Source organism: Syngnathus acus, chromosome 5 (genome assembly GCF_901709675.1).
Source record: "Syngnathus acus chromosome 5, fSynAcu1.2, whole genome shotgun sequence".
Classification (NCBI taxonomy): Eukaryota; Metazoa; Chordata; class Actinopteri; order Syngnathiformes; family Syngnathidae; genus Syngnathus; species Syngnathus acus.
Genome location: NC_051091.1, coordinates 1840472 through 1868059, shown reverse-complemented (window position 1 = coordinate 1868059; position 27588 = coordinate 1840472). Strand labels below are relative to the sequence as shown.

Sequence of the window (27588 nt, the reverse complement as noted above, 5' to 3'; positions counted from 1 at the left end):
CCAGCGGGGTTCACACGTCTGTCTGGCAGTGATTTTCTCCATCACTAAACAAAAAAAAGAAATTCCCCAAATGTAGAGCACTTTTAATGTCTAAACATAAAAGGTATTCGAGGAATCTTGAACTTTTCTTAAACACTCAGATTCCGAATTTGAGTCTATGCAGCTCACGCACAACATCTGCCTTGCTTCATGGGAAGGGGCGTGGCCGGAGAGGAAGGGTTAAAGAAACCAGCAGGAAGACGGGTGCAGGGCTGGGCCTCAACAAGGGAGGGAGGGAGGGTCTGTATAAAAGTGACAGAACACAAGTGGTGCTTTATCCATCCTGCTCCGGCCGGGTAAGAGGAAACCTTAAACCGCTGCTGAACCAGCTTTCCTTCTATTTTTCCCTCCATTTTTCACCAGCGCCATCAGACCCTGTGCACATGGCAGCAGCATCTCCTCAGAGAGCAGGCCCACCCTCCAGCATGCTGGCCTTGGCATTCCTCCTCCTCATGATCGGTGAGTAATACATTTCAATGTTACAAAGTGGAAAAAAAGTTTGTTCAACAAGTTCAGCTGCAGTGAAAGCAGAGTGGGGGGTGGAGAAGTTTGAATGGTCTTCTAGTTTGAATCCAGGATTTAACCCTACGATCTTTCTCATCCCTGGAATGCAAATCCTGATGATGTACAGTTTGCTTTGATTTAAAAAAAATGTTTTGGGGTAATGGCTTTTTTGAGCCTCAAGATGTGGTGCGCCAAGGCAAACAAAGAGATCATCTCAGCCGTCATTGTGGGATCTCAAGTGAGACATTCAAGTTGACTGATGGAGTTGAACTATCTGGAAAATTGGATCAGCTCGCGTGCTCAAGTTCAACTGAAGAAATTATATAAAAGTTGTTCCAAGTCGACGCAACGGCAGCTTCATTTATTTTCCTCTGCAACATCTTAGGGTGACCTCATGCTCAGTTTCGTCACCAATCCTTGCACAATGAATTTTGGCCACTCATCTTTTTTTTTTTTCTTCAAAAGCTACTTCTAATTCATCTAATTTCACAGAGTCCCTCCTACTTCCCCAAAGCCACCACCAAATAAGGAAATAAACACCTTTTAAGTTTCTCTGTAATCAAAGCCCTTTCCTCAAGTGGAGCTCCAGCCAGGCAATTTAAACTCCACTTCTCTCATCAATCATACCATGAAAGAGCTGGAGCGTCGCCCACGAATAAAATGCAACAAAGCCAAGTTTAAATCAGTCTTTCATATCAAATTGGAGCTAAGAGCAAACTAAACCTCCTGTGTTGTGGCCTTATATTAATCACACATAAGATGACTTCATTCAGAGCAGGTGTCTTCAACAGCTCATGAGCTCATCCAGATACAGAAGCGTTGAAGAAGAAAAAAAAAATGCAGAGATGAATGGCCCAGGCATCAAATATCATCGAAATGGAAACTCCTCAAGTGTTGCTTTACATTTGAAGCAAACATCTGCTTCCTGACCTGGATTCAAATAACCAAGTGAATTGTTGTGTCAATTTGGGCAACTGGAGCTGGGCTGCATTTTATGTAAGCAAGAAAGACTTAGCTGAGATTTATAAGCCTTCCAAAGTGTAATGGTGACCGGGACAAATGGAGAGAGAGAGAGAATTTTGGTAACATAATGAACAGGCCCTCATGGGAAAACTCCTGCGGTAAAAAACATTCAACAGGCTTCTTGTGGAAAAATGGGGACATAAATCAAGGATATTTCTCGTGTTTGGATAGACCACCTAACGTATTTCACCACAACACAATATAAGGTTTGTGTGCGCTGTGAAGTGGTTCTAGGGCGGCTCTTCAGTCCGGCAGCGGACCCAGCCCAAGGTTCCTGCCAAGCTAGGAGCATGTAATTATGTTAATCATTGTTTGTATAGCCGCTATAGAAGTAGGAAATGTAGTCAAATAGGCAATAGTGTCATTCATTGACTTCCCAGTCAAGTACATACTGAGAACTGTTTGGGAGACATCTTGGGTAAAAATGATTCGAAATGCAAGTTATGGTTCAGTTAATTGCTTTTTTTTTTTTTTTAGACTTTTCATTGTTCCCAAAATATCTTAACTTTACCTTCCCACTTTTTACTCTCGATCTCCTGTTGATTGGTCGCTTTAATTGTCAATTCCATGTTGGAATGGAAATGTTACTGGTAGACTGGGAAGACGATGTCAGCATTAATGTCAGCATTCAGCAGCATCATGCATTTCGGTGCACTTAAATCATTGACCAGTTACAAGCTGATGTGCTGGTTCCTGTACTTGATGGTGCTATCGCTTTCCTGTTTACATAACCCACAGTGGAACATAACCATGTTAGGTGTTTAGCAGTCGAGGAGTCTTTCAATTCCGAAAGTCAATCCCATACAAGTTGAGTTTGTTTCGGTGAGCAAGCTCGTAAATCCAAACCTTTGTATCAGATGATATCCTACTCATTGTTTACATACAACTATTTGGTACACTATTCAGAGGAACGTCGACTGTCCCCAAAATGTACAATGGGAGCTGAACTGGTGGAAAAGATTATTTTAATCAAACTAATTCATGCATGCTTTAAAGTTGTAAACATGGACGGCAAGTTGATGGCAATGTTAACCGCTTAAAACACTGCTTCAAAATCTTTACACGGACTAAGTGCACTCACTCCAGGAGTCTTAATGGCTTGTTAGAGGAAACACCAGCCCTGATGCATACACTAATAGTTACCTTTCTGAAAATGCACTACCTCTCAAATTCCTTCATAGTGTGCAATCAATACATCTGCGGAGGCAGGCCCATCCCTCAAACTTTTACCTGCACACAATCGAACCCAACTCGTCTATTCGGAACAATTCAAAGGCAAATGTGAGCGTGTCGACTGCAAAGGGGGATGGTGAGGTCCCACAGCCAATTGAAAGCAGATGTCACGTTTCCTGATTGTGGCCCTCGAAAGCAGGCACGGCACTTTTGATGAGCGGCTCTCGGGGTTGGGTCAGCTGCGGCTGGGCAGCAGCGGGTGAAATACGCGCCGTTTATACCAACCTGATTGAAAGCCCGTTGTTTTTCTGCCAAGGGGAGAGAACGGGACGGCCATCAATCGCTCTGACAGAAATGAAGGGAAGGGGGTGGGGGTATTCGGGATAGCCAAGATACTGGGGGTCGGCAGCCTGTTGTTTCAAAGAGGGTAGAGTTGCATTTCACCCAAAGGGGCGAGGCACTGGTGTCACATTCCTCCACATGTTCTTAACTCTACGACTTGGGTTTATTTGGAGGGACGGGATATGAAATTACATTGACTTCTTATTTCATGAATAGGTGTCAAAAGGTATTTTAGATGAAGTTGTTCCGTGAACTGAACTTTGTGAACTGAAGAGTAGAGAGAGAGGGACGCATCTTTAAAAGATGGACATCAGCTCCACTCACACAACTTGGCATGCTGAATAAAATGGAAGACAGCATGGCGTCACCAAATGTTACGCTGATTAGTTAAGGCCACCACGGTGTAAATTTACGTCTTTGTAAAGACGGAAGCTTTGATGTATACAAGGACGGTGTTGTCCCTTTTGTTACGCGTAATCTCATTGGAAAGGTCAAGTTTTTGACCAATGGTGACCCACAGTCAAGCACAGAGTGACGATTTTAAGCAACTATATTAGGCCATCCCCGTCACGTCTTCAAGCGAAGCTAAATCATGGCATTCATACGTATAGCATGAAAAAAACATCTGCTGGGAACAGAGAGGTCTTTATTGAAATGGTCACAGTGAGTCACAACGGCTTCACTGTTGACAATACGCTTTCAAATCGCCACGCAATTACATTTCGGTGGCAGTTGGAAAACCTAAATGGTAGAAATCTTAGAAAAAGAAGAGGGCTTTGTGCCATCCGTCACACAATTAAGATTAGGAGAAATTTTGGAATGTTCTTGGTCCAGTGAAGAATGCAGATGCTTATTTTTATTTGATTATTTGGGCACAAGGTGATGTAAACTGGAAGAAGCCATGTTTAATAGCAAAGAAAGGTAGGGCGAGTTCTCGGTAACCGTGGGAAATATTTTGCTCGTTATTTGTCCCGGCCAGGGAAATAAAGAACACATGTAGTGAGAGGAGATGGTTACGGTCTGGCTCTTGACACGTTCCTCTCCCGAATGTGGGAGGTGTGTATGTCTCACCTCAGAAGGATGCCTGGGATTAGCAGTGCGTGACTGGGAGAGGGCGAGCAGTTAGTGAGGGGAGAGGAGCCGGCAGACTTCGAGCCGACCACATTCCTCCATCCCCGGTCCCGAGAGATGGGGAAAGGGGGGTCTTTTGGGGTGGGATATATATATATACAGACCACTCCAGTCCTCTTTCTGGTGGGAAAATCGAAAATGGAGTGATGAAGTCAACGCAAGGGGTCAAGGCTAATTACCATCATGTTTCAGGAGGTTTGCTGCTTTAGTCCAAAGGGACACAAAACTGATGATCACAAATGTTCATCGTAGAAAAATGGCAGCAGGGCAGGGGCCACTGTATTACGTTTGAAGTGGAGTGAAATGGAAACTCTGCGGTAGATCATTTTGGGTCGCACGTCAAACTCCTATTTGTCCGGATGTCTGAAAAATGTTTCCCACGGGGAATCATTGAAATAGTTGAAACATCAAAGCTCATAACGCTACGCATGATTGCCATTCTTAAAAGAAGTTAGCCACTATTAAATGTGAAACCTGGAAAAAAAAAAAAAGTTTTATATTGTCCGTTACGTATAAGGAGTAGTTAGAGAATCCGTAGTAAATTATAAATACAAAACTTTGACAAGTTTGATAACTATGGTGGAGTCTACTTTATGTACCTTCTTAGAATGCGGTTCTTCTAATTATGGTGTCACAGAAATAAAAATTGGCGAGGGTTTGTGCACGGCCGTAATGTTAATTTTTCATCAGGGTGCGTTCAAGGTCGCAGACGGTCTCAAAGACATTCACCAGACATTTGCCAACCGTTTTAATGGTTGTCATCAGTATTTCTTGTTGCAAAGAAATTGTACTAACATTGTACACATTTTTTGGATGAGAAGTAGCTTCTGCAACAAAGGGTGCGGTCATGTTTAGCAAGACCATCGAGTCAAAGAATGATTCAGACATGAATCATAGTTGTGGCTCTGTCTCAACATATGTACAAGACAGCAAGGTTCTGTGGGGTTCAAGGGTCACTCGCAATAAGAAGTCAAAATGATTTTCTAACACCACTGAGGGACGTGCCGTGCCCCACAGCTCTGCTCCACCGCAAAGAGGGAGCCGTGACGGAGCTGAAAAACAACACATCTTAGCTTCTCACCACTCTGCCACTCGACTGAGTCATGTTTGTGTAAAAAAAACTCCAATTTATGCACTAGCCATTTCCAACCTCATCCTTTTTCTGCTAAATTAAACAAGCGGACCACCCAGAGACAAAGAAGGATGGCAGCTGTAGACGACCAGGGTTATAAAAAAGAGAGACAGAAGGTCAGGAGCTGACCGTCAGGTCATGTACTATGTTTTGTAGAAACCACCAAAGATTATGGACAACGTCGCCAAAATCAGCAACTTAAGTTCTCACCTATTACTGTGCCTTGTCACTCCCGCTTGCAACACGGATTTAATCTGGTGAGCCGTGCCACCTGGAAGAAGTTTCCCAAGTACGCAATGGGGAGTATACGTTCCGTGTACATACGTTTTTTAAATAAATCCTTCCTGCAGTAGATTCCCTCACCTCTTTGCAGGAGACTCCATTTGGTCATATTGTACCTGAACTGAGCAGTCAAGTAAAAAAAAAAACAAAAGGCGACACATGTCGAAAACTTTAGAAGGTCAGGTATGTTTGAAACCATATTTCACATACATATAATGAGCAGCTGTCATGGACAGTTGCAAACAGAGAGCATGCCAGAGGGCCTCTGTGAACATTATTGGCCGCTGCACCTGCTCACACAAAAAAATGCAGCGTGGCACCTGCTTGTCACATTCATTTAGCAAATGAAGCAAGCAGCAGACGTGTGGCAGTTGGCACATCACCAAATGCTGTCTTCTATAAGTGACTACCTTTACAAAAACAGAGTGAATGGGGGAAAAAGAGGGGTTCATGTAATCTTTCTAATTACATCATGAACCGAACTTTACAGTCACGGCAACCCTAGATTGGACGTAAACAGATCAAATGGGTAAAAATGTTTACCTATGTGTGTTTGCCTTTTCAGATGTAAACTATATCACTGGGATTTATGATGGAAAGAAAAAAAAAATCATCTACCTAATTGCAATGTCTGAAGCCAAGTTTGTGAAAGCAAAGGCAAAATTGAAATGAAAGCCGCATGTGAACAAAGCTGCAAACAATACGACAATTTGCAGAGTGCAGGAAGCAGCAAAACTAACATAGCGAGACAGCAAGCGAGTGAGCTAGAGCGTAATGAGATCTGCAGAGTTGATGCATGATGAGAATGTTTGGGAAGTGAGGTCATGATGGTGGCGTTTTGGCAGGGCAGCGCAAATTTGGGCAGCAGGAATGCCGCCGTCCGTCCGTGTATCGGTTTGATTGGCGGACCCTCCTCGCTTGCAATTTGATCTGTCACGCCAAACAAAAGGCCTCAGATGCGCCGCCAGCTCGCTGTCGGTACAGGGTGGGGTCCCAAAAAGATAAAACAAATATCGCAGTGGAAAGTCACATCACACTAAAACTCAATTTTACAGTCTTAGATTGTGAGGGAAAGACCGGAAAATGACATAATGACCAGCTCATAACTCAAAACAGTTGGGAAAGTATTCATGGGTGGTTTAAGGCATCATCAAACTATTCCCATCCATCTGGAAAACTTAAATGAGAAGCCTGAGTACATGTCAAAAGTCCTGAATCAACAGATTAATGCAAATACAAGTACTTAACGTTTTTTGACGTTTTTCATCCAAGTTAGCTTTGGCATGGGGAAAATCAACCTACGCCGCAGATAGAAGCACGCCAAGACTAAACAGAGCTCCGGCGTGGTTGACAGAACGCGTCACTGCGCTCTCTTTTGGCATGTGGTGCGCCACTCCAATAATAAATATTTGTCGCACTTTGGCACGGGTCCATCGCGTCGCCTCTGGCGTGTTCAGATTTTCCTGGGAAGCTCTCAACATCTTTCCCAGTGGGAGGTGAGCGCATTCGGTTGGCAGGGCCATGTCTTGTGATGAGGGAAGGTTTATTTACCAAGGGCTGCAGCGAAGACCTTTTTACTAGCCGCGCATTGATTTAAGAGCTCGCTGGGAGATCAGATACTCTTGCGGCTGTACAGTAAGTGCTTCATTGCATGCCATCCGGCCTTCTCAGCCAAGGAATGCAAAGCATGAAGCGTATAATCACTTTCCCCCACCTCTATTAGCGAAGATTACCGAGTTAGCGTACATTTCAACGGACAATTCTGTTATTGTGGCTGGAGATAACTCGATTCTTGCGGCAACGTGAACGCATTACTGACCACCTTCTACCACGTGAGTATTCAAAATGAGGTATGACTTCTTTACAGCTGGGGTGAGAGCACAAGATGACATCGTCGCCGAGGCAGCGTCTACCGTGGCCGCAGAAGAATACATCAGAGGAGACATGATTCCAATGACAACTGAAGCACCGGGTAAGATGGGATTCCTTCCCGGGAAACTCGGGAATTAACTCGTGTGATTTAAGGTCTCACTGTGGCTAGAGTAGGAACCCATCGTATAGACACAGCGATGTATGAATGTCATGGTCAATATTTAGCTATCATGATAAGGCAGCCGGATTTCTCATCTTGTTTGGATACTTTTCTGGCTTTTACTGGGCTATTTAGACATTTACAGGTTAATAAAAATGACTGATGGCTGACAACTTTAACCACTAGTGCTGCATTTCTGGAAAGTCCACTTTTGAGAAAACTTGGGGTCGATATAGTACCGAAAGCATACCCTAAGCGTTTCCACTTAATTCCTTCCTCAGAGTCAGACAATCAAGCGTTTGAAGTCGTGATGGAAACCCAACACACCGACGTACAGACGACGCTGGCTCCGTTTACGAAACGGACGAGACCAGACAGCGAGGGAGAGGACACACCCGCGGCGGTCGAAGACGCAGACAAAAGCGGCCAAGTCAGCGTAGACGTGTACGCGGACGAACCCCAAATCCAGGAAAAATGGACTGTCGAACCAGCACCACCGAGAGGTGACGGCCCGGACAACATTCCCGATGTGAGATGTCTTCACTGGACAAGTCTTTGTGAGTTTTACGAGAGCAAAATCTTATGGACTCACCTTTGGATTGAACCCTGTAGGGCGACGTGATGTGCGTAGGCAAGGAGGTAGTCCAGGATAAAAATGCTGTCAATCTGAAACTCATCCAGTCTTCCATCTGTGTAAGTAAAACCAGTACAATTAGGATTGAATGATCAACTATGCTGATGAAATGATTCACTATGAATGGCTACAAACACTCGTGTACCTTTTCTAGCAGTTCAAAAGGAATCTTTGATTTTGGTCATCTTGCAGAAAAACACAAAGATGAAGATTCAAAGCGTCCGGGAACAGTTATGTGGCGAAGACTGCAAACTGCTGATCTACCAGGAGGACAACACGGATCAGATCCTTGTAGCTGGACAGTATGTTGAAGGTCAGACACGGGGGGAGTAATGATGTTGATACATACACACGTGTACTTTGGATGGCCATCAATGGAATCAGAAGCGTGAGTGAGGCTGGATTATAACTCAAGACGTGCCTCTCCTATTTTGCAGAAGACATAAAAGCCTGGGTTAACAAGTTCAACAATGACAACATCAAAGACAAGGTAGGGAAAGAGACAGAAAGATACTTAATTAATTATTGCTTACTTTGTTTTTTTTTTGGTCTGAGCAGACTGGTGTGAAGGAAGCGGTCCCTCACTGGAGGAAGAACTCTAAATTGGTGCTGGTTTCCCTGTTGCTCAGTGGCCTGCTGCTGGCTGCTCTGCTGGTCGCCGGTTATTACTTTAAGACCCACCGCAAGAATTCCAAAGGAGTCCGGCTGGTGAGTGAATAAAATGACAGACATTTAAAAAAAAAATAGAGACATGAAAACAGGAAATCAAGAACAGACTCAGTGGCATTCCATTTTAGGTGGAAATACCAAGAACCACTGGACTTGTACAGGTCACTTTTATTGGCATAAGTTCTGGTGGGTCGATATGCAGGAGCCAGTAGCAATCCATTTTTTTAATGTAACAATAATGAATATCATGCAGAATTTGGTCAGTCAGTAAGCTGCAAAAAAAGAAGCCATAAATCAATCTTAATTACTAATCTTGTCTATCTATCTATCTATCTATCTATCTATCTATCTATCTATCTATCTATCTATCTATCTATCTATCTATCTATCTATCTATCTATCTATCTATCTATCTAACCAAGTGCATAAAAAAATACAACTTACCATTACACTGAACGTAGTTGTTGTAAATACTGAAAGCTTCTGCATGTTTTCCTTCAACGAGCCAGTCTCATCTTCTGTTCCATAGCCCGGTGTCGTAAAATAGGACATTGGCACCGAGCTCCCAAAAATGAAGCATTTGTCAGTGTCACTGTTTCTATTTCACTTGCATTTTCACTTTTGCAAGTATTTTAGATTATGAATTACATTCTCAGTTCATCACTGGCAAAGGCATCCTTGACTGACTCTCAACTCAAACCACAAGTTTTTTTTCTTTTACCACGAGAGCTACACATGGTTTCAGTTTCATTTCTAACCTCGAGCATGACATCATCTTTTAGACTTACAGCACAGGGGTACGCCCATGACAGTGTTTTGATGGAACAGCTATTGTTCAAGGTCTCAGTTACTCCACATTGCACAGCTCTGTCCCGAGTATCACGTCTGGAGATCTTATGGCCTGCACCACTCTTCAGAAGTGAATGCCATCAGAAAGAGTTAGTACGACAGTCGTGCTCTCGATGACCTCCCGACGGACACGTTCATCTTAGTTCACGCAGCTGACACCCATAAAGTTCATTTCGAGAGAATGCGTTTGTTTACTTTGGAGTTTACGCCCGCATGAGCAAATCCAATCTCACTTCACACGTTCTTGCCTGATTCCACATTCTATTTGAACAGGAACATTAAACATGTTTGCGTTAGCTTGACGCTCACACTGTAAAATAAATAAAATAATTACAATTAACAATTTGCTGTGTGCTTTCAACAGGCTGAATCTTACCAGGTGGATGAGGAGAACCAGGCCAACACGCTGGTGTCCGTCGCCCCCCTGCCCCAGGAGCCCGTCGACAAGCCCGCCGTCGCAAATGGAGAATCTCCACCAGAAAATGGAACCAGTCCCGCCCCAACCACCAATGGGCACTCTGCCTCAGGCCCGACCGCGGAGGCTGACACAGAGATGTGAACCTTCCCCCCGATGTTCAACCACTGGTTCATTCTACCCGCATTCCCTCTGTCTGCTGCCTTGAAGGCTTTCCACACATTGGAGAGACAAATCTGAGCAACCCCCCCCAATCCACCACGCAGAACAATGACATCAGCGAGGTTCATAATGACATTAATGACAATGCCTGTAATGTGAAAAGTTTGGAATTCCGGGCCTGCCAAGAGGAGCCTGAATAGGACGTATTTGGGACTAAAAGTGATCAGCAGTGGCCTGTCTTGGATTTGTCAGTACTTCTTACCTTTAGTTTTGTCGAGTCAGCCGAATACAAATATGTTCTGTTGATCCTTAACATGAATCTTCTTTTTTGGCAAGCAAAGGTCCAGTAACGCCACATAGACAAGGTTTTATATTCTTGTAAAAAGGTTTGAAACTTACCGTTTTTTTTTTTTAATGTGGTACTTCTCCGTTAATCTTTTTATGGCTTCCCGACCTGCTCATAAGCTGATAAAAAACTATCAAGTGTACCACTTGCACTGCAGCAGGTATTCAATGGGATCCAATAATCTTTATCAAATTGGGACTTAGCTACCAGTATACCTGGGCCAATTTGAAAAATGTTGCAAAAATAGAATGCTGTGTTAGCATTCAATGTAAGAACCAAAGCTCTGTCACAACCTGCAGGATCCATTTGGATTTAATGAAGAGATCGAGACAATGCTTTTCACACAAAAAAATAATTGGCAAAAGTATGTTTGACCATTTGTGTTTGCATGTTGACTTTTTAATGTGACATGAGTGTGCAGCTTTTTTGTTTTATAGTCAGAATAAAGTGAAAAAGCACAAACTATAGAGTTAGCTGTCAATCATAGCAGAGTGCAACAGGTTTTTATCTCTCTTTTGCTGTATCTGAAAGTAGATTTATCACTGTCTCTTCACAACCTTGTACTTTTTCTTTTTTACTTTAACCTGCGAGGTACATGTGGAGTACATGCATACCAATAATAGGGACAAATTTGATTATTTGACTTTCACCTCACAGTTTTGTGCTAGGGGAGTCAAATTGAGGCTGCGGCCTTCCCTATGTGACTTTTATTCTTAGGTTTTGGAGTATGTTCTACCCTGTGCTTACATGATTGTTCTGCAGGTAGGCTATTTTATCTCCTGCATTGCAAAAACCTGCATGTTGAGTTGATTGAAGACTATAAATTGTTCTTGGGTGCAAATGCAAGTGTGAAAGGATGTTTTTCTAAATAAAACCAGCCAAGAGCCCGCTGGAAGGCTTTACTCACCCGGTGAATCACAAATCCACCAGTAGGAATCTCTTTTGGGAAGTTTTCCAACCGCAACTCAGCAATGATATACTAGCAAAAACATACAGAGATAGTTGTATATGACAAATATTAAATAATATTACTTAAAGTAGTGAAATAGTACACAAACGTGCACGTTTACACCGAGGACGGTTTTAGCCTAATTGAATCAGCATGGGGATTTTAACAATTTAGTAGCATGCAATTAAAAGGATTTCTCATTCAACTATGATTTATACCAAAATTGTTTGTAAAATGCACAAGTGAAGGTGAACTATACAAAACGTTCAAACAGCATTTAAACCATGTTTTTACGAGTGAGCAGTAGTATTTGAAATAACAATGGGCCTACCTTATGCAGGTGCACACTTGGATGGCGTTGTTAAGTTTTCATGCCAATTTAGAATAGTTTGAATGCAAACAATGACACCTCGGCTCAAGGTTTATTTGATGAAGTCTGTGCAGAAGAGGGGAGCATATGATAAATATGCCAATTATTCGTTTATAAGCGTAATTTAAATTGGATATTTATATTGAGAGTTGGGCCCAGCTTGCCCGTGCACAACCTGAGCATTTCACACCTGAGGCGGAACTGATAATCGGACCACTGTGTAGCCGGAACCTATACAGTATCGCACCGTGCTCACCTTTAAGCGATCCGGCCGGCTCACCTGATGACAGTATTGTTATTGAAATTATTGTACAATATTACGTGGTTAAACTAAAATAAACGACCAACAGAAGCCGAGTCTATCAGCTACTTTGCTTTGAGAAGACAAAACTTTATTCTGATGATCAACGCTTCCTAAACGTACAGAGGCATAGAAGATTACTTAGGCCAATGTTGACGGTAGTGTTATGGCGTCACTTCCCCGTGTTTTGTGAAGATGACAAAAATGTGCAGTTCAGTTTATTTAATACTTTTGTGTTGAAATGTATAGTTGTAAACAGTTTAAAATGACTACTACTAAAAACCGTAAACAGCAGCTGGCAATGATTTTTCTATTACACAACAGACGGAAACACAATAGTGTTTAAATCACCTCGTAAAAGCTAACAGGATGGGTCGGAATTAGAGTAAATGAGTTTTCCTTCAATCTTGAGTATTATACCGCCGCTTTGTGGAGGAAATATACTATTGCATTCAAGATACAAAAAGAAGGCATCTGAAGACATACAGTATGGCCATAGGAATGGCTCTCATTAAATGTGTCGCTGTGCCAAAAACTGTACCTTTAAGATTATTTGGTTTTAAAATGTCTATGACGTAATGCTGTCGTCATTGACATTTCCCTTCATTCGCTACTTTGTTGAGTTATGTAAAAGAAGCGAGGCAGTGAGCACGACAAAGAGAAGCGTTTTACGGTAAAAAACTGGCACTTGAAACCACGTGACGCGAGTGATGTTTGTAAATATGCGTCAGCCACATGTGATTCCTGGGATGACGTGGATGTTTCGTGGAGCTCTGGACCAATCGGCGTCCGGGGGAGTGTCTGTAGGTTGGGCCGCTGGTGTTTGCGCTATGGAAAATCGTTACTGTGGGATACGCCGCAGATAAACGTGCGCTCGTGGGGCCGACTGTGGCGGCGAAGGGGACAACCGTGGCAGGCCGAGCTCTCACGAAGGAGCGGTTGGACCAACGACACCTCAGCGGCTTTGGAGGGGAACAATCTCCGCGATAAACACGTAAGTTAAGAACGTTATCCCGAGCAGAGAGCGTCGTCGCGCTGCGTAATCTCGCGTCGAGAATACCACTAAAAGTAGTTCCTTATGGTTGCGCGAAGTGCTCCTAATAAAAGCCCGACGGTGCTGCTAAGTGCTCAATCTGTGATTTTAAATAAAAAGAAAAACCTCCGTCGTCATCATAACACAGACGCGACGAGGAGTGACAGTGTGCTCCTTCAAAACAAGCTTTGGCCTTCAACTTGACAACAGGTAAATGAAACTGCGTCAGAAGAGGAGCTTCGCTTGAGATCCGGTGGGAATTTCCGCCAAGAGAACAGAACGGAGAAACAACGCGTCAACTTGTGCACGCAACTCGGCGTCAAAACTTGACTCGGGGCTTTTCAGGGAGGATGAGAGCGATGTAAACAAAACGCGTGGAGGCAAAGCCTGGAATAGGATGCTGCGCAAGAGATGGCCAGTGCGTAATCACGCAGTGGAAGAGTACCGTGTTACGCAGTTCGCACTTGACAATGGCACACCAAACGAATCAACACGCTCCTTTTTCACTTGTAACAAACTAATTAAAATTTCTTTGATACCAAGTCTTACTATTTGACGGCTAAACCGAGTGGACGTCACCGGTGACGCAACTGGCGTCGCGTTTCAATTGACAACATTTTGCTGCGTCAAAAAACAACAACATTGTGCTGCGTCACGAACTGTCAGGAGGTCAACAATAATCTGGCCTCTTTTAAGTGCGCACTTGATATGATTAAAGTCGTTGCGGCCCAGAAGCTCAAGGGGGCGCTGCTGAGTCGCCATCGGCCCTTCTTCCTTCCAGAAGGATGCTACTGGCATTTGATTGCGTAGATAAATAAACAGACGGAGGCAGAACGCATGCAGATGCTTCCATTCAGAACGTATGAATCAGTGCCAGTGAATGTTTTTCAGGGGGCGGTGAATCATATGCTTTGGAAGTCACCAGCCACAAAATCCTTTGGACCATTTTAGGCAGACGCCACTGCAAAAAATACTATGATAAAGGTACATGGGGATGGGTTTTATTTGTACCCATTTTTGGAATTAGCAATACAGCTATATGGATATATAGCACTTAGGTGCCTTTCCCAGCTAATTGACGTACTGGTCATCAGTTAATGATTTAAAAGAAAAAAACGATACAGTAAGTAGGGTATTAGATCATCTGAAGCTCAGGGGGGGCACTGCTGAGTCGCCCTTGGCCCTCCTCCTTCCAGAAGGATGCTGCTGCTGGCATTTGATTGCGTAGATAAATAAACAAACAGGGAGACAGTTGTGGCACCTCGAAATTTGGCACAGGGTCATAGTTTTCACATTTAAAATTGCTTGGTGTATGTTTAAGAGTCACACATTATTTTCTTGGAGGATGGTCCACTTCAGTCCCAAGCGGCAAGACTAAGGTGCCTAAAAGCGGCCATGACTCAGTCTTCCTGATTGATATTTTTGTTAAAAATACCACCAAATGTAATGTATACAACATGCATTGGGAGGCCACACTTGAATCCATATTATACAATGTCTACTTGCCTTGATAGGTGCTGCTGTTTTGGCTAGCAACAGAGTCAGAGTGCCTGTGTGTGAATGATAGCATCTCTAAACTTAGGTCGAACAGTTACTACCAGACAAAGTAGGCATTGAGTAAATGGCTAATCGTGACATAACAGGGTTGGCGGTATTTTCACTGAAGCCGTTTCAATTAATCCGCCTCCTCACCTGTGTGACACAACAAACACGTTGGCCTTTCCAGCTGATCATAGTCCAGGGAGGTGTGCTTGCTCACCTGCCCCTGACCCGTCCGAGAGTGTCGAGATTAAAAGGGCTTCCTCAAGGGTTGGGAGTTCTGGGATCATTCAAGACAAACAGGAAGTTAATGACTAGTAATAGTTAATAGTCTTTTTTTAGGACTGTAAATGCTGTGTCATCTGTAGTCCAAATGTCCTTTCCGAGGCTGAGCAGTGCAACAAGTGACCCACTTTTGCGGATAAGAGAAGCGTGACCTCAATAGTTATTTTGCCACTCTCTTTGAAGGGAGGGGCCCAGCCTCTCAGGCCAAATTAACAACCAGCGCATTGGCTAAGACTCGACTTGTTTTCAGTGGCGGTCCGGAGGGACGAGAGCATGAAAAATAAAAACATTTGCAACAAGCCCAATCTATTCTGATAAGATGTTGAAAGCCACCTGGAAATCCTTTGGGGATGTTGTCCACTTTGGCCTCGAGGCGGGAGCTGAGATTGGCGCTGTATTTCCACAATTACAATGTCTAGTTCATAATTGAAAAGCAGGTACAAGTGCTCACACGGGCTTCGGTGTATTCACTCACCATTTATTGTTTAGGAAAGGAGGTCAGGAACCAGCTTATGGATGATCGGATGAGTTGATAATATTTGATAACACTGCAGTTGATGATACGTGATCTTTTCATCTTGACATTAACACGGAATGTCAAAATAATGCTTTAAAAAAATCATCTAGCCAAGAGGGCATACTTTCTTGCTCTCTCGATTGTCTCAACATAGTCAACAAATCACACCGGAGGTGGCCATCTTGCTTTTAACTCATAACTCTTTCACACTTCTAAATGCAGTAGCCTTATATGGCCAGTGGGGGGCAGACTAAACAAAAACTACCATACTATGGTAAGGCTCAATTAAACGATTCCTTTTTAATATATTATGTTATGCGCCCCTACAAAACATGACATTCAGATAAATGATGTGTTTGTGAAATATGAACTTCATTTCTAACAGTGTATTCATTTTGCGTTTTCTCAAGAAAGAAAAAAAATGCCAACCTCATAATTCAAATACAGTGGGGCATAGGATGTCAAGCGACAACTTGGGCCCGCGGAACTCATTTGCGCAAACCTTTTCGATGTAGCCCGATGAGTTTGCCTCTCTCACGCCCGATAAATTAGGCCCTCTAATCTGTAATCGGATTAACCACCTACTCTGTTTATACGCGCGCAACCACATGAGCATGCAAGCATTAGGTGTCGTCACCAATTCAGATGTGCCTCAATTGGGCTGACGATGCCTTTAATTAATTGTCACTCATAAGCATTGACTGTCTATCCCATATACGGGCCGGCCAGGACATAAATTGACAGCGACACTAAACAACTGTTGTTTTAGAAGCTGAAGCACAAGGGAGTAAGGATTAGCCCCAATCAAAATTGTCCCCGAAAGACACACTGAGGTTTTTTGGATTAGTTGCTTTGTCATCGTCAGCGGAGAGGACTGCAAGGCAAATGGAATCTTATACTCGGCTTTGAAACAAAACAAACTTTGGATTGTGCTCGGAAGGTGCAAAAGGAAGCCGATGTGGGCTTGTACAGTGTAGTGTTTATGTTCAAAGTTGGCTGTGCTTCATCTGGATGCAGTTGTACTCACATGTGCCACTTTCAGAAGTTGCTTTCCGTGTCTGACCCACTTTAGAAGGAACAGCGGGACTCAAACAACAGGCTGTCAACCCTGCAAAAAAGACTTCATTAAATAATTGTAGAATGCTAGTGCCTGTACACACAAATGTATTAAAAAAAACAATAATGATTTAAAATAGTTTTTGATTTGAGCTATCAGCGCAACAAAAGAATCAAATGTTTGGCGGTGTTCTTTTTGATTGAATCTCATAATCCAGTCCAATGCGATGCTTGTTACGGTTGCAAAAATTGCAAAAATCATGCTAAACAATGTTCCAGAGTAACAATGATTTTGAGAAAAAAAAAGACTAATCTTGTTTGTGTTGCAGATGGCGGGCCTTAGGCACACTCAGACTTTCGAGGCTTCCTCCCCAGGGAACCGGTTTCAGATGGTGTGTTAGAGTGTAAAGTCCCATCTAGCACCATTTGAAATCGGTGTTCTTGAGCAGGAACACACTTCGGGGGGCTTGCACAGCAAAGGCGTCTCATCAGCCTCACCAAGGTTGACCGTTTTCCTCTGGTGTTCAGAGTTGCCATCATGTCTAGCACCATTTGAAATCGGTTACAATGTGGAGGGAAGCTCAAGCCATGCAGCTTTGTTGATGTGCTGCCTTACAAGGCCAACAGGTGGCAGCCTTGTGACATCATCGCGGCTGCTCAATGGTACACTTCATTTACACATTTTTATTGAAGTATTTTTGTTGTTTTACTCAGCTGTGGTAAAATGTATATGAAATTTTCATGCTCACACTTTTTTTCACTTCATTAAATATTTCAAATGTCAAGCTGAAATATGACTGATTTTTGCAAGTTGACATAAACAGGCAATTCTTTGGGAGGGGAGACTAGAATTAAGAATTGATTCAAAACATGTTTAGTCATACTATTAGTGGGAATACTGTCACTAAATATTTGTATTCAAGCATGAGTGCTGTTATTTTTGTAAAATCTGACGTAAATAAAAGTAGTCCTTAAAATAATTATGATATGATATCCAATTGCACTTGCTTGACCCTTATGCCTCTTTTTATCTATGTGATGGTGTTATTTATATTTTACAGTCCTATCTATGCTGGTAAGCCTTTTATTTTAGAGAGTGATTAATTCATTTTAAAATAATACTCAACACTTAATGCTATAACAAATGACGTAAGTGTCAAACTCTGCACAACAGTGTTGATTCATTGCTGATGAACCTCTGGAGAGTTATATTTTTAGACAACTTGTAAAAATAGGGAACGATGATGGATGATGCCGTGCTACTTTTAAGTTACAGCTCTGTCTTCGCACTCCCGTGAATCATTTTCCCCTGCACTGACTCCTCCCTTGCAGATTCACTCCTTACTCTTACCCAAACATGGCCCACATTCAGAGATCCGTCACAGCTTCATACCCAATTTTCCGGTTTGCCTTCACTCTCCTCCTAATCGTACCGATACCCATGTCAAACAATGCAGGATACATACAGGAGACGGAGAGAGAAATATCCAGCTCCACCCCTCATGTAGGCTTTGTTCGCATGATAAAACCCTGGCAAGTCTTATATCGTTGCAAAATCAACACGAAACCAGCTCACCTCAAAGCTTATGTGAGTCACAGGGAGTTCCTCAATCAAGCATGACTACCAAACATTTTACAGTCAGATTTTCCTTTCTTGGCATCTCAAGAAAAACCTCAAGATGTCAAAAAAAGCTCCACAAGAGGGGCTGCTTTCACGTGAATTCCATTAACACGGGACTAAGAAGGAAACGATTACATTTGAGTATTGGTCTTCTACTTGTAAATACTGTTTGAATCAGTATCGTTTGAAAGTGGCACTCCCTTCACTCGTAGCCTCTACCATGATCCTTTATGAATTATAAAATATACCAAACGGAAAACCAAATATGATATGAGGAACAGGAAAAACAAATATGATGACTTGGATGTGAAGTTTGAAGACTCGCATATGGCTCAGTTATCAGTATGTGTGTACGAGAAGATGCAGCAGTAATCAATCTAAAACATGGCTCTGAGGAATGTGTATTGAAACAAATATTTCAAATGAACATCTGCTCCTGTTATTATAACAGAGAGATCTTGTTTGTCTCACATTTCAAGAAACAGTAAATCTTCACCATCCCAAAAGTTTACAAGCACTTTCAAGTCCTTTTGCAGCAAATATTTTGTCTGCCCCGCTACCCACACACACACACAAACACACTCACAGTATGTCTGTCGTTTGTTGTGTCTTAAAACCTAGACAGCCTCGTGTGACGGAAATCCATCTGATTTACCTTATTTACAATGCTGATTGTGTATTAGCCTCAATTCTATTATATTTTCTTTATATTTTTACATTATTATTATGATATTGCCTCCCAGCAGTGTTTGGGTTGTTTCTGTCTCTTATGTCCCCTCTCTGGGGTGTGGAAATTGTGAGACTGTGAATTTCCCCCTGGGATGAATAAAGTTTGGTCTAAGTCTATTATCTTTGAACAAATAAAGCTGTAGTACAAAACATAAAAAAAATACAGAGGGATGTGGGAGTCTGCATTTCTGGGGCACAAAGAGTGTGGTCTAATTGAGACAACCTTTGAGTGATGATAAGCTCAAGTATACAGCCTTTTAAGTGGGATGCCACCTGGACTACAGATGCCCCAGGGTAAAGCCAGTCTGGAAGTCATGTTTATTTATTTAATCATTTGGGCTTAAAGTCGATTCATGCCATAGTGGAGGGAAAGGAAAACCTGACAATGCATTGATTTAAAATAGCTGCAGAGGACACGACAATAATGACTGTATTCATTTAGATCAATTAAAGACAGACAGAAAAGTAAACCCAGACACAAACAGTCCAAGCAAACTAACCAAAATGCACCATGCAAGCGGCTCTGTTTGAACAAAATGAAACTGGGCTCAGCTGTGCGAACCCACTCAGATGACGCCAAAGAGGATGTAGCTACGCACTGCAATAAACTTGAAATATGACTCTTATTCCTCATTTACATGGAATCAGAGTCATCGCAGCACGTACATATTGAATTCCCATCCCTACAAAAGTGACAGACAAATTGGTTTCAACATTTTCCTGTCCTGCACAAACAGGATGGAGACTGGAAGTCTAAAAAAAAAATGGGCAGGTGATGAGTGTTGCTTGATTTACAGTGGCTGTAGTTTCATTTTATACTGAAGTGTATAAAACACATACAAGGCAACAACTCCAAGATGAATACCTGTACACAAAATTGGAGCAATTTCCAATCCAATTAAGAATGATCAGATGTTCTTAAAAAGTTATCCCGATTGTTAGTATTTTTTTTCTGTTCCCGATCAGCTCAGAATAATGTCGACAATTATATCTTTGAAACCTTTTCAATATTTATGATTAAAAAATATGACACAAAATAGCTGCGAATTGGATAATCGAGCAATTGTCGGTTAATCGATTAATTTGGGCACTTCTAAAAAAAAAAATCAAATATTAAATGGACGGAGATGCATTCAAAGCCATTCATGTCCAAGTATTTTATCAATGTTCAACCTTGGCGACAATTTGTTATGTTTTTCTTGTGCAGGCTTGCCGATGAAAAGCCTGTGACGTAATGAGGAGACGACAGTGGCTGATAGTGACCTGGGTGGGGAACGACAATTTTTTTTCCCAGTTGTCAAGCACTATCAAGTTTGTTTCCTCACTTCTTGTGCAGAGGTCACATCAACCCTGCATGCTTCCCAGCACCCTTTTCCCCATCATTCACAGGAGGGTTCCATGTTTTTCCTTTAAAAAAAAAAGCTTCAATCATTTCCTAATGGGACTTGGCAGCGTGTGGTTTGAGCCGAGCAAGAACCACACGTGACCACATGGAGTTTATGCTCCCAGCTGCTCTTTAGCGGTGGGGCAAAGTGCTTATTACTGGCATCTGTTTCATTGCAGCTCATGCGACTTGTTGAAAATAAATCAGTGGCTGCCGCCCAATGTTTTCCAACAAATTTCCCCCCCTTTGGGTGGGGTTTATCGATGTCTGCTCGCTTCCAAAATGAGAACATCCCCAATTACATAAGACGCAAATGAGTGCATATTCTGTCAATGAGGCCATTTTCTTCCTGTTAACTACTTGAGATAGAAGTCCCTCAAGGTTATTTTGCACGCACACACAATATTATAATGAGTAAAGGCTAGTTTGTCTCAAAAAGGAGAAATACTTGTGCCTTGTGAGGCCAGCCCGTAAATGACACAACATTAATCAAACTCTTACGTCTTGTGTTGCAATTGCTCAGGGAATAAAAGGAATTCAGGCCAGTCAAGCGACCAGTCTATTGAACGTCTGTGAACGGTCGGATGGATGTCTGAGTGTTTTCACTGATCTGGAATGTGTGTAAAAGTACAAGATTATTATTATTTTTTCTTAAATCAGTGTCTGAATTAGGAATTCAAAGTGTTGGTGTGACCCAAGTGCACGGAAGGAGGGATGCTTGACCAGGGAGGAAAAACAAGGTACTTGGAAATTGCAAAATGCTCAAAAAATATGTCCAAGAAAAACAGACTATAAACTAATAGGGAAGAAAGTCACAGCAGCAACTTACCAACATGCTGAAAGAGAACAGGGAACAAGGAGCTAAATGTAAATAGCCAAGACAACCAGGCACACCTGGGCAAGAAACACCTGAGCAGTGTTTGCCAATTGCACAAGGGTTGACGAAAATGGGTGGAGACAAAATCCAATTGAGCAGAAGAGACATAAAATCAAAGGGAACCCAAGACAAAACATGAAACAATCTATTCAATGCAATGCAAAAGTAAACAAACACACGGTCCAAGTCTTCAAAATGAATTTAGATCATTGTGGCAATCTAAAAAATGCAGCTGGGTACATCCAACCATGTGTTATGTATTCAGACATAGATCATCTACAATCACCTCAAGAGAGGAAGCCAAAGAGAACCTGGGAAAACCACGCATGGGGAGAAATTTGAACCTGGGACTTATGAAGCAGACTTGCGAAGAAGTTTTCAATTCATGTATATGCAACGCAGTAGAAAGAGGTGGCTGCATGGGTTTGAATCTCAGTTGGAATCTCTTTTGCACCAAACGTAGGTAGCCCGCTTTCTGCATTCTTTGCCATGAAGTGTGACATTATCCTTCACAGCCCAGCAAAGGGGGGGCCTCACAATGAGGGGGCAGAAACATGCAAAGGCGAAGAATGCAGCTGATTGTGTCTTTTATCAGCTGCCGCCGCCGCAGTCAGCAAACTGTACCACATTGTAGTAGTCCTCGTCTACACCAACGTTCTCACGCTAAGAACCTTTCCAAACTTCACATTTGACCCACATTAGTGACTTTTATTCCAGTTATCGATATAAAAAAATACAATAAAAAATACTTAGGCGGCAGTGAATATTTACAACATTGTGGCAAACGTAAGGAGAAAATAAAAGTGCTTAACCAGTTGTTTATCATTGGACTGATGACACATGAACTCAACTGAATGGAAGTGCATTATATATCAAATTCCTTTTTCCCTTTAGAGGAACTGCTCCAGTGTGTTGGCACGTCCTTCCTGACTTCCCAGATGCTCTCCAGCAGATAGGCATTCTTCCAACTGGAGGTATAACAAAACAAAAATGTTGAAAATTCCTCATTGGGTTCAGTGTTTATTAATAGTGAGCATGTTTTCAGGCATGGCGATGGACTAGAGTACCTTTCCGTGCAAGGAGCCTTCTAAATGTTTTGGAAGATTAGAAACTCAGACTTCTGGTCTTCCCTGGTGTCATACGAGCTACAAGGTCACAAAAATACAATATTATCACACGCATTCTTTCACTCAGCAGATCACTTGCTCGCTACCTTGCTTGTACTAGCATCCACGTGTGCACATTAAATAAAAAATAATTTTTATAATCACTTTTTTTTTTTTAAACAAAAAGTCGAGCATTCCAGTTTCTCACTACTGATGCACAACAACAAACAAAAATCCCCAGTGAATTATTTTATAGATGTCCCAATCCGTTTTTTTTTTTAAAATATCGAGTCCATTTGTTTTATGCTTCAGTACATTATTGGGAAAGCGCTTAATAATTAATGTTAGTCAGATTTGCTGTCCGTCTGATCCTACTGTATCCATGGCAACAGACTTGCATTGTCCCTCAAAGAATTAAACACAATGTAGTAAGCCAATTTGACATACCCTTTTCTCCTGAGAAGACATCGATGAAGAGAGAGCACCCCTATGCATGCGACTGAACACAAAAAAAAACATTGAAGTTGTTGCAGCGTTACTTTGTGTGGGTAAATGAAGTACTTACCTAGTGAGACGCACACCACGCTGAGTATAACAGGTAAATAATCTGAAAAAAAGACACATGAATAATCTGTTCAACTCAAAAAATAAATGTGTCATGCGATGGATAACTCACCAACATCCTTGTTGGCATCTGTGACCACACCATGTTTTTCTGTAAAGAGTCAAATTAGGATTAGAATAATTGCGAATTTCTTATTTTCTTTATTTAGTTATTATTGTTTCGGCAGGGTTGGTCCCACAAGCGCAGGGGAAATTAATGCCGCACTGGCGATAAGTATCTTCGAGATATTTGTGCGTGAGCGTACCTCGCTGCGTGGTGACTTCTGTTCCGCCCCTGATAGTTATATCTCTGTGAGCTGCTGCTGCCGTGGTCGATGGGGCCAATGATGCTGAAACGTCTGCAAAAACGAGGAAAACAACTTGACGTGTTTCACTGCCACTTAATATAGTTTGTAGCGTGTTTTCTAATGAGAAGCAATATATCGTGGTCACAAAAGGTGCCCACAAATAAAAAAAATACAGTTTTTGTGTGGATCTGGATAAAGGTGCAGACTTCATTTTATTTCAATTAATCTGGAGTGCACTGTCACTTGGCTTGACCACATAAAAACAAATCACAATAAATAACTCAACAAATTCTGGATGAAAGATGCAAAACAAAGCTTTGCCTCACCTTTGCATTCAGGAGGCGGAGAATCGTATTCACCCCTGTCATTGCAGTGAATGGAGTCATTGCCAATGAGTGTGTAGCCTTCATCACAATTATACACGATGATTTGGCCGTACGTTGGGCGGTCTTGGGAATCCCAGGAGTTTGTGCCGTTGCTCACCTCTGCGGGCTCGTTGCACGTTAATACTGAAAGATGGCACCGACACAATTTTGGGCTTATCCTCTTTTGAAAAAAAATCTGTCTACTGATTTTGACAAAGAAAAAGACCATGGAAATATTTACTGTGACACTTGGATTTTCCAAACCATCCCCAGTCGTAGCATTGCCAGAAGCTGGAGCCGCTAATCTCGTAACTGTGGAAACAGCAGGGTGATGGGAAAGTTACTTTAGCCCAGGATTTTCCTCTGTTTTGGTGTTCCCGCTCTCCCTGTAATCAGGAACACACCTTCTGCATTTGTGTTGGCATGAGCGAGCGCTAACGGCAGCTTTAGTTTGTGAAGGGAGTTTTTCAAAAGAACTTTGACAGTCAAGCAGCCACCAAACATACTGAGAGTGGTTTGAGCAAAATGTTTGGGGGAAAATCTTTCAGCGCAGTCAGCATTTTTTTAAAGGGTACCAGAGTTGGCAAAGATTTTTTTTTTTGTTGCGTGGCCAATGGGAGATGGGCAACATTGGAAAAAAAATAGTGAGATGACAGACTGTGGTTTACTTTTCTTTATACTTGAATGTTAAAACTTCAAACCACACACACACTCTCACTTGAAATGTTTTATAATGACATGATGAGTACAGAAAGATACTTTTCTTCAACTCACCCTTTTTCACATGTGACTTTGATAATGTCGCTAAAGAGGGTGCCGGTGCTGGTGTCAAAGATCATGTTTGGTTGAGGTTTAGGCTCACCGCAGTCCATTTCTAGTGTGCCATAAAGGACAATCAAACAATTACATCTAATAAAACGAGTTCACGTGTACACAGTGGCTTGTAAAGCAGAAAGAAGAGGAACATCAGTGACATGAACATCGAGGACAACAAATGAGTAGAAGCAAGATATTCCCTCTTCATGGCCTTTTAAGATAACGGATGTTGTCAGCTACAAGAATGATACATGGTAAATTTATTGGGCCTTCCTACAAAACACCAGCTTGGAGTGTCCAACATTATCTGTCTGAGCTGGACAAAAACCAAACGTATCTATGGGAACACATTGTTTTAATGTCGTAAACATCAAGCCGACCCTAAATAGAAGTGATCGATACTGGAACATAGTAATCAGATCTTTAAGTGAGAACTCGAATCACTACAAAGTTTTACTCGTCTGATTTTTTTAACTGTACTTTATCTGTATTTGAGAACATTTGTGAGTACTTTCAAGACAATGCCAATTGCGTCTTACTTTTGCAGATGAGCTCAATTCGAGTCCAGTTGCCATTCAGGCAACGTATAACCTCCGAGCCCGACTCTTTTTCAAAGCCTTTGCAACACTCCAAGGTGACGTTGGAGCCTTCCGGAAATGTATTCATCAGGCGAGCCTGGGTGCTCAACACGCTGTTTTCTCCTCTCTGAGGTGTGGGACAGTTGGCTGGAGGAAAAACAGAGCAAGAGTCAACGCTAGGATAAATATATATACAGGCACCGTGCGTGCTAATATGGAGCGAATGACACCAGGAATGCGAGAACAATTCTTTTGTTTAAAGAAAAGCGTGAGAGGCGAGAAATGAACTTTGAACAAACATCATTATTTGATGAGAGAGGCTAAGCCACACATAGGACAAGAATATCTGACCCCAGCACCTTAAAACTAGTCAAAGGAACGTTTTTCATCTTGCTCATCTACTAATGTGCAGATCAATAAAATGAATAAATGTGAACAGGAATGGGAGTGAGAAAGTCAAATGAAGCAAGAGAGACAACGAGATGGGAATTTCAATCAATCTTTGTGACATGTATGTTGCTCCCTGATGGACAAACTATGCTATCTATTTCTTTGTTTACATTCAAGCTCAGCTTATAAGTAGTTGATGTACAAGTAAAAGACAGAAGCATCAAAACATAAATACCTGGCGCAGCCACTCTCAAGATAGGTTTCAAAAGCAAAGGGAAAAAAGGCATCATGCATGCTTTGATCGTGATGTCTATGATACCAGTGGCCTCAAAAGCAAGATGAAGAGAGGCAATTTGATTCAAAAAGGGGTTTGAAGAAGTCTTTTGAAAATTGTAATATTATTCTGTTTTGTGCCTAGGTTTTATTATATTTTGTGTACAGGTTAGTGTATGTGTTTTTCTTTATATTGGCTTTTACTTTGCATCATTTTACTCTGCCGACAGGTCGAGATTGCCAAAGATAATCTGTTCTCAACTGCTATTACAAGAATTAAGGTTAAAAAAATAAACAAACCTGCATATGAAAAAGTAATTGATCATTCTTGAGAATGTAGAGGTAAAAAATGAGATCTTACAGTATTTAGATAATATATTAGAACGTAATATACTGCTCGGACAGGCTCCAGCACGTTCCCAACCGTTCAGAAGACGAATGAATGTGTATACATTACATTTGAACAATAATAATAATAACAATAAAAATATTTATAGCTATTGTGCTCACCTTCTGAACTCCACACAAGGCAGTAGAAGCAGAGTAGAGATGTGAACTTGAGGCCCGTGCTGCTTCCCAATAGAAAAAAAAATTCCATGTTTGCAACCTTGATGCCAAATGTTTCCATTTCGGTCACTCTAGCGTCTAGCCTCTGCGACTTGTCCTGCCGGCGAAACCGAGGCGCGTCTTTTTCTCCATCCCGAGGTCCTCCCCCTTCTTGGAGTTCCTCTAAAAAAAAAAAAAAAAAAAAAAAAAAAAAACAGCCATCAAGTTAACGTCCATGGCACTGAAAGAAAGAAAAGTTTCAACATAAAAGCAATATAACAGCAGACGCTCTATGAGGAATTCCCAATAAAAGAAAACATTTTCGTTTTTTTGTTTTTTTTACAGACTAGATTGATGGAAAACTTACTTTTTATGTTCTTCAACACAAATACTCTGACACACCTGTCTATACAATCTTTTACCTCCTTGTTTCTGGTGTTCATGGTTACTCAATTAGTTTTGCACAAGTGCGTTCCATTTGCAGTCTGAATGTGGAGGTGTGAACATGGTCTGCTTGGGGGAAAGTTGCAGTTTCCAATAGAAATTCCTTTCTTGGCAGCTTGGCTCTTATTTTACTTTGAAAAAGTCTGACAGGAAGTGCTTCTAATTAGTCTTTACTTGACTTTCCTCTTGTCTCAACCATTAAACCATCTGGGGACAAAAAATGAAATAATCTCTCGCTCTCGTTTTTTTTTTAAATGTTATTTTTTGGGTGGGAATTTATTATGTATTTCTATGGTTACGTTATAAATTTTCTTGTCAGCTTCACAGTCTTTCTTTTAAATGCGTCGCCAACAAAATGGGTGTGGCCTAAATAAGAAAGGGTATTCCCTGTGAATAATGAGGGAAGCCCTTGTTTTTTTCCATCTATCCAAAGCGCTTGTCTTCACAAGGGTGGGAGACCATCTGACTTCAATTTATTCTATTAAGTTCCATGAAAAAACAAACAACATTATTGACAGATAAAACGTCTGAAAGGATGATGACGACTGTTGTCGTGACGTAGTAAGTTTGGGTTATCGTCATGGATACATTCCACAACTGCCACTGTTGTGATGTGCCTCATTGCCAAACTCGTTCTGGAGGAAATTTCAAAGGGAGTGTTTCATCCACGTCTGGTCTTGCTGACACTGGTCCTCCACCCACATGTGGTGTCTCCCCTGGCAACATCTTGATTGCAGCTTTGGTGTCTGCGGAACATATGGGCTG

General features: G+C 41.9%; 2 protein-coding genes and 2 long non-coding RNA genes across 5 annotated transcripts; 2 read left to right on the top strand and 2 right to left on the bottom strand.

Moving 5' to 3' along the window:
• Positions 1-306: 306 nt before the first annotated feature.
• si:ch211-286o17.1 (hematopoietic progenitor cell antigen CD34) lies at positions 307-11579 on the top strand. Of its 2 annotated transcripts, none has more exons than XM_037252129.1 (8): positions 307-498; positions 7494-7598; positions 7946-8187; positions 8271-8351; positions 8485-8605; positions 8730-8782; positions 8851-9000; positions 10175-11579. In XM_037252129.1, the coding sequence occupies exons 1-8, from the start codon at positions 423-425 to the stop codon at positions 10367-10369; spliced, it is 1023 nt and encodes a 340-aa protein (XP_037108024.1). In that variant the 5' UTR covers positions 307-422; the 3' UTR covers positions 10370-11579. The 2 variants fall into 2 exon arrangements, with proteins under 2 accessions (XP_037108024.1, XP_037108023.1); XM_037252128.1 differs by having other exon boundaries at positions 7940-8187.
• On the bottom strand, positions 10801-12485 carry LOC119123212. The gene is made up of 2 exons (XR_005098015.1): positions 12014-12485; positions 10801-11712 (listed from the first exon to the last, which is right to left on the bottom strand). It is a non-coding gene; the product is annotated as an uncharacterized LOC119123212 (long non-coding RNA).
• A 646-nt stretch (positions 12486-13131) lies between these two features.
• On the top strand, positions 13132-18466 carry LOC119123287. The gene is made up of 2 exons (XR_005098028.1): positions 13132-13347; positions 17113-18466. It is a non-coding gene; the product is annotated as an uncharacterized LOC119123287 (long non-coding RNA).
• A 3615-nt stretch (positions 18467-22081) lies between these two features.
• On the bottom strand, positions 22082-26539 carry im:7151449 (complement decay-accelerating factor, GPI-anchored). The gene is made up of 11 exons (XM_037252284.1): positions 26344-26539; positions 25132-25317; positions 24551-24650; positions 24018-24088; positions 23738-23920; positions 23370-23462; positions 23177-23215; positions 23066-23107; positions 22948-22999; positions 22462-22539; positions 22082-22362 (listed from the first exon to the last, which is right to left on the bottom strand). The coding sequence occupies exons 1-10, from the start codon at positions 26459-26461 to the stop codon at positions 22482-22484; spliced, it is 942 nt and encodes a 313-aa protein (XP_037108179.1). The 5' UTR covers positions 26462-26539; the 3' UTR covers positions 22082-22362; positions 22462-22481.
• Between the last annotated feature and the right edge of the window lie 1049 nt (positions 26540-27588).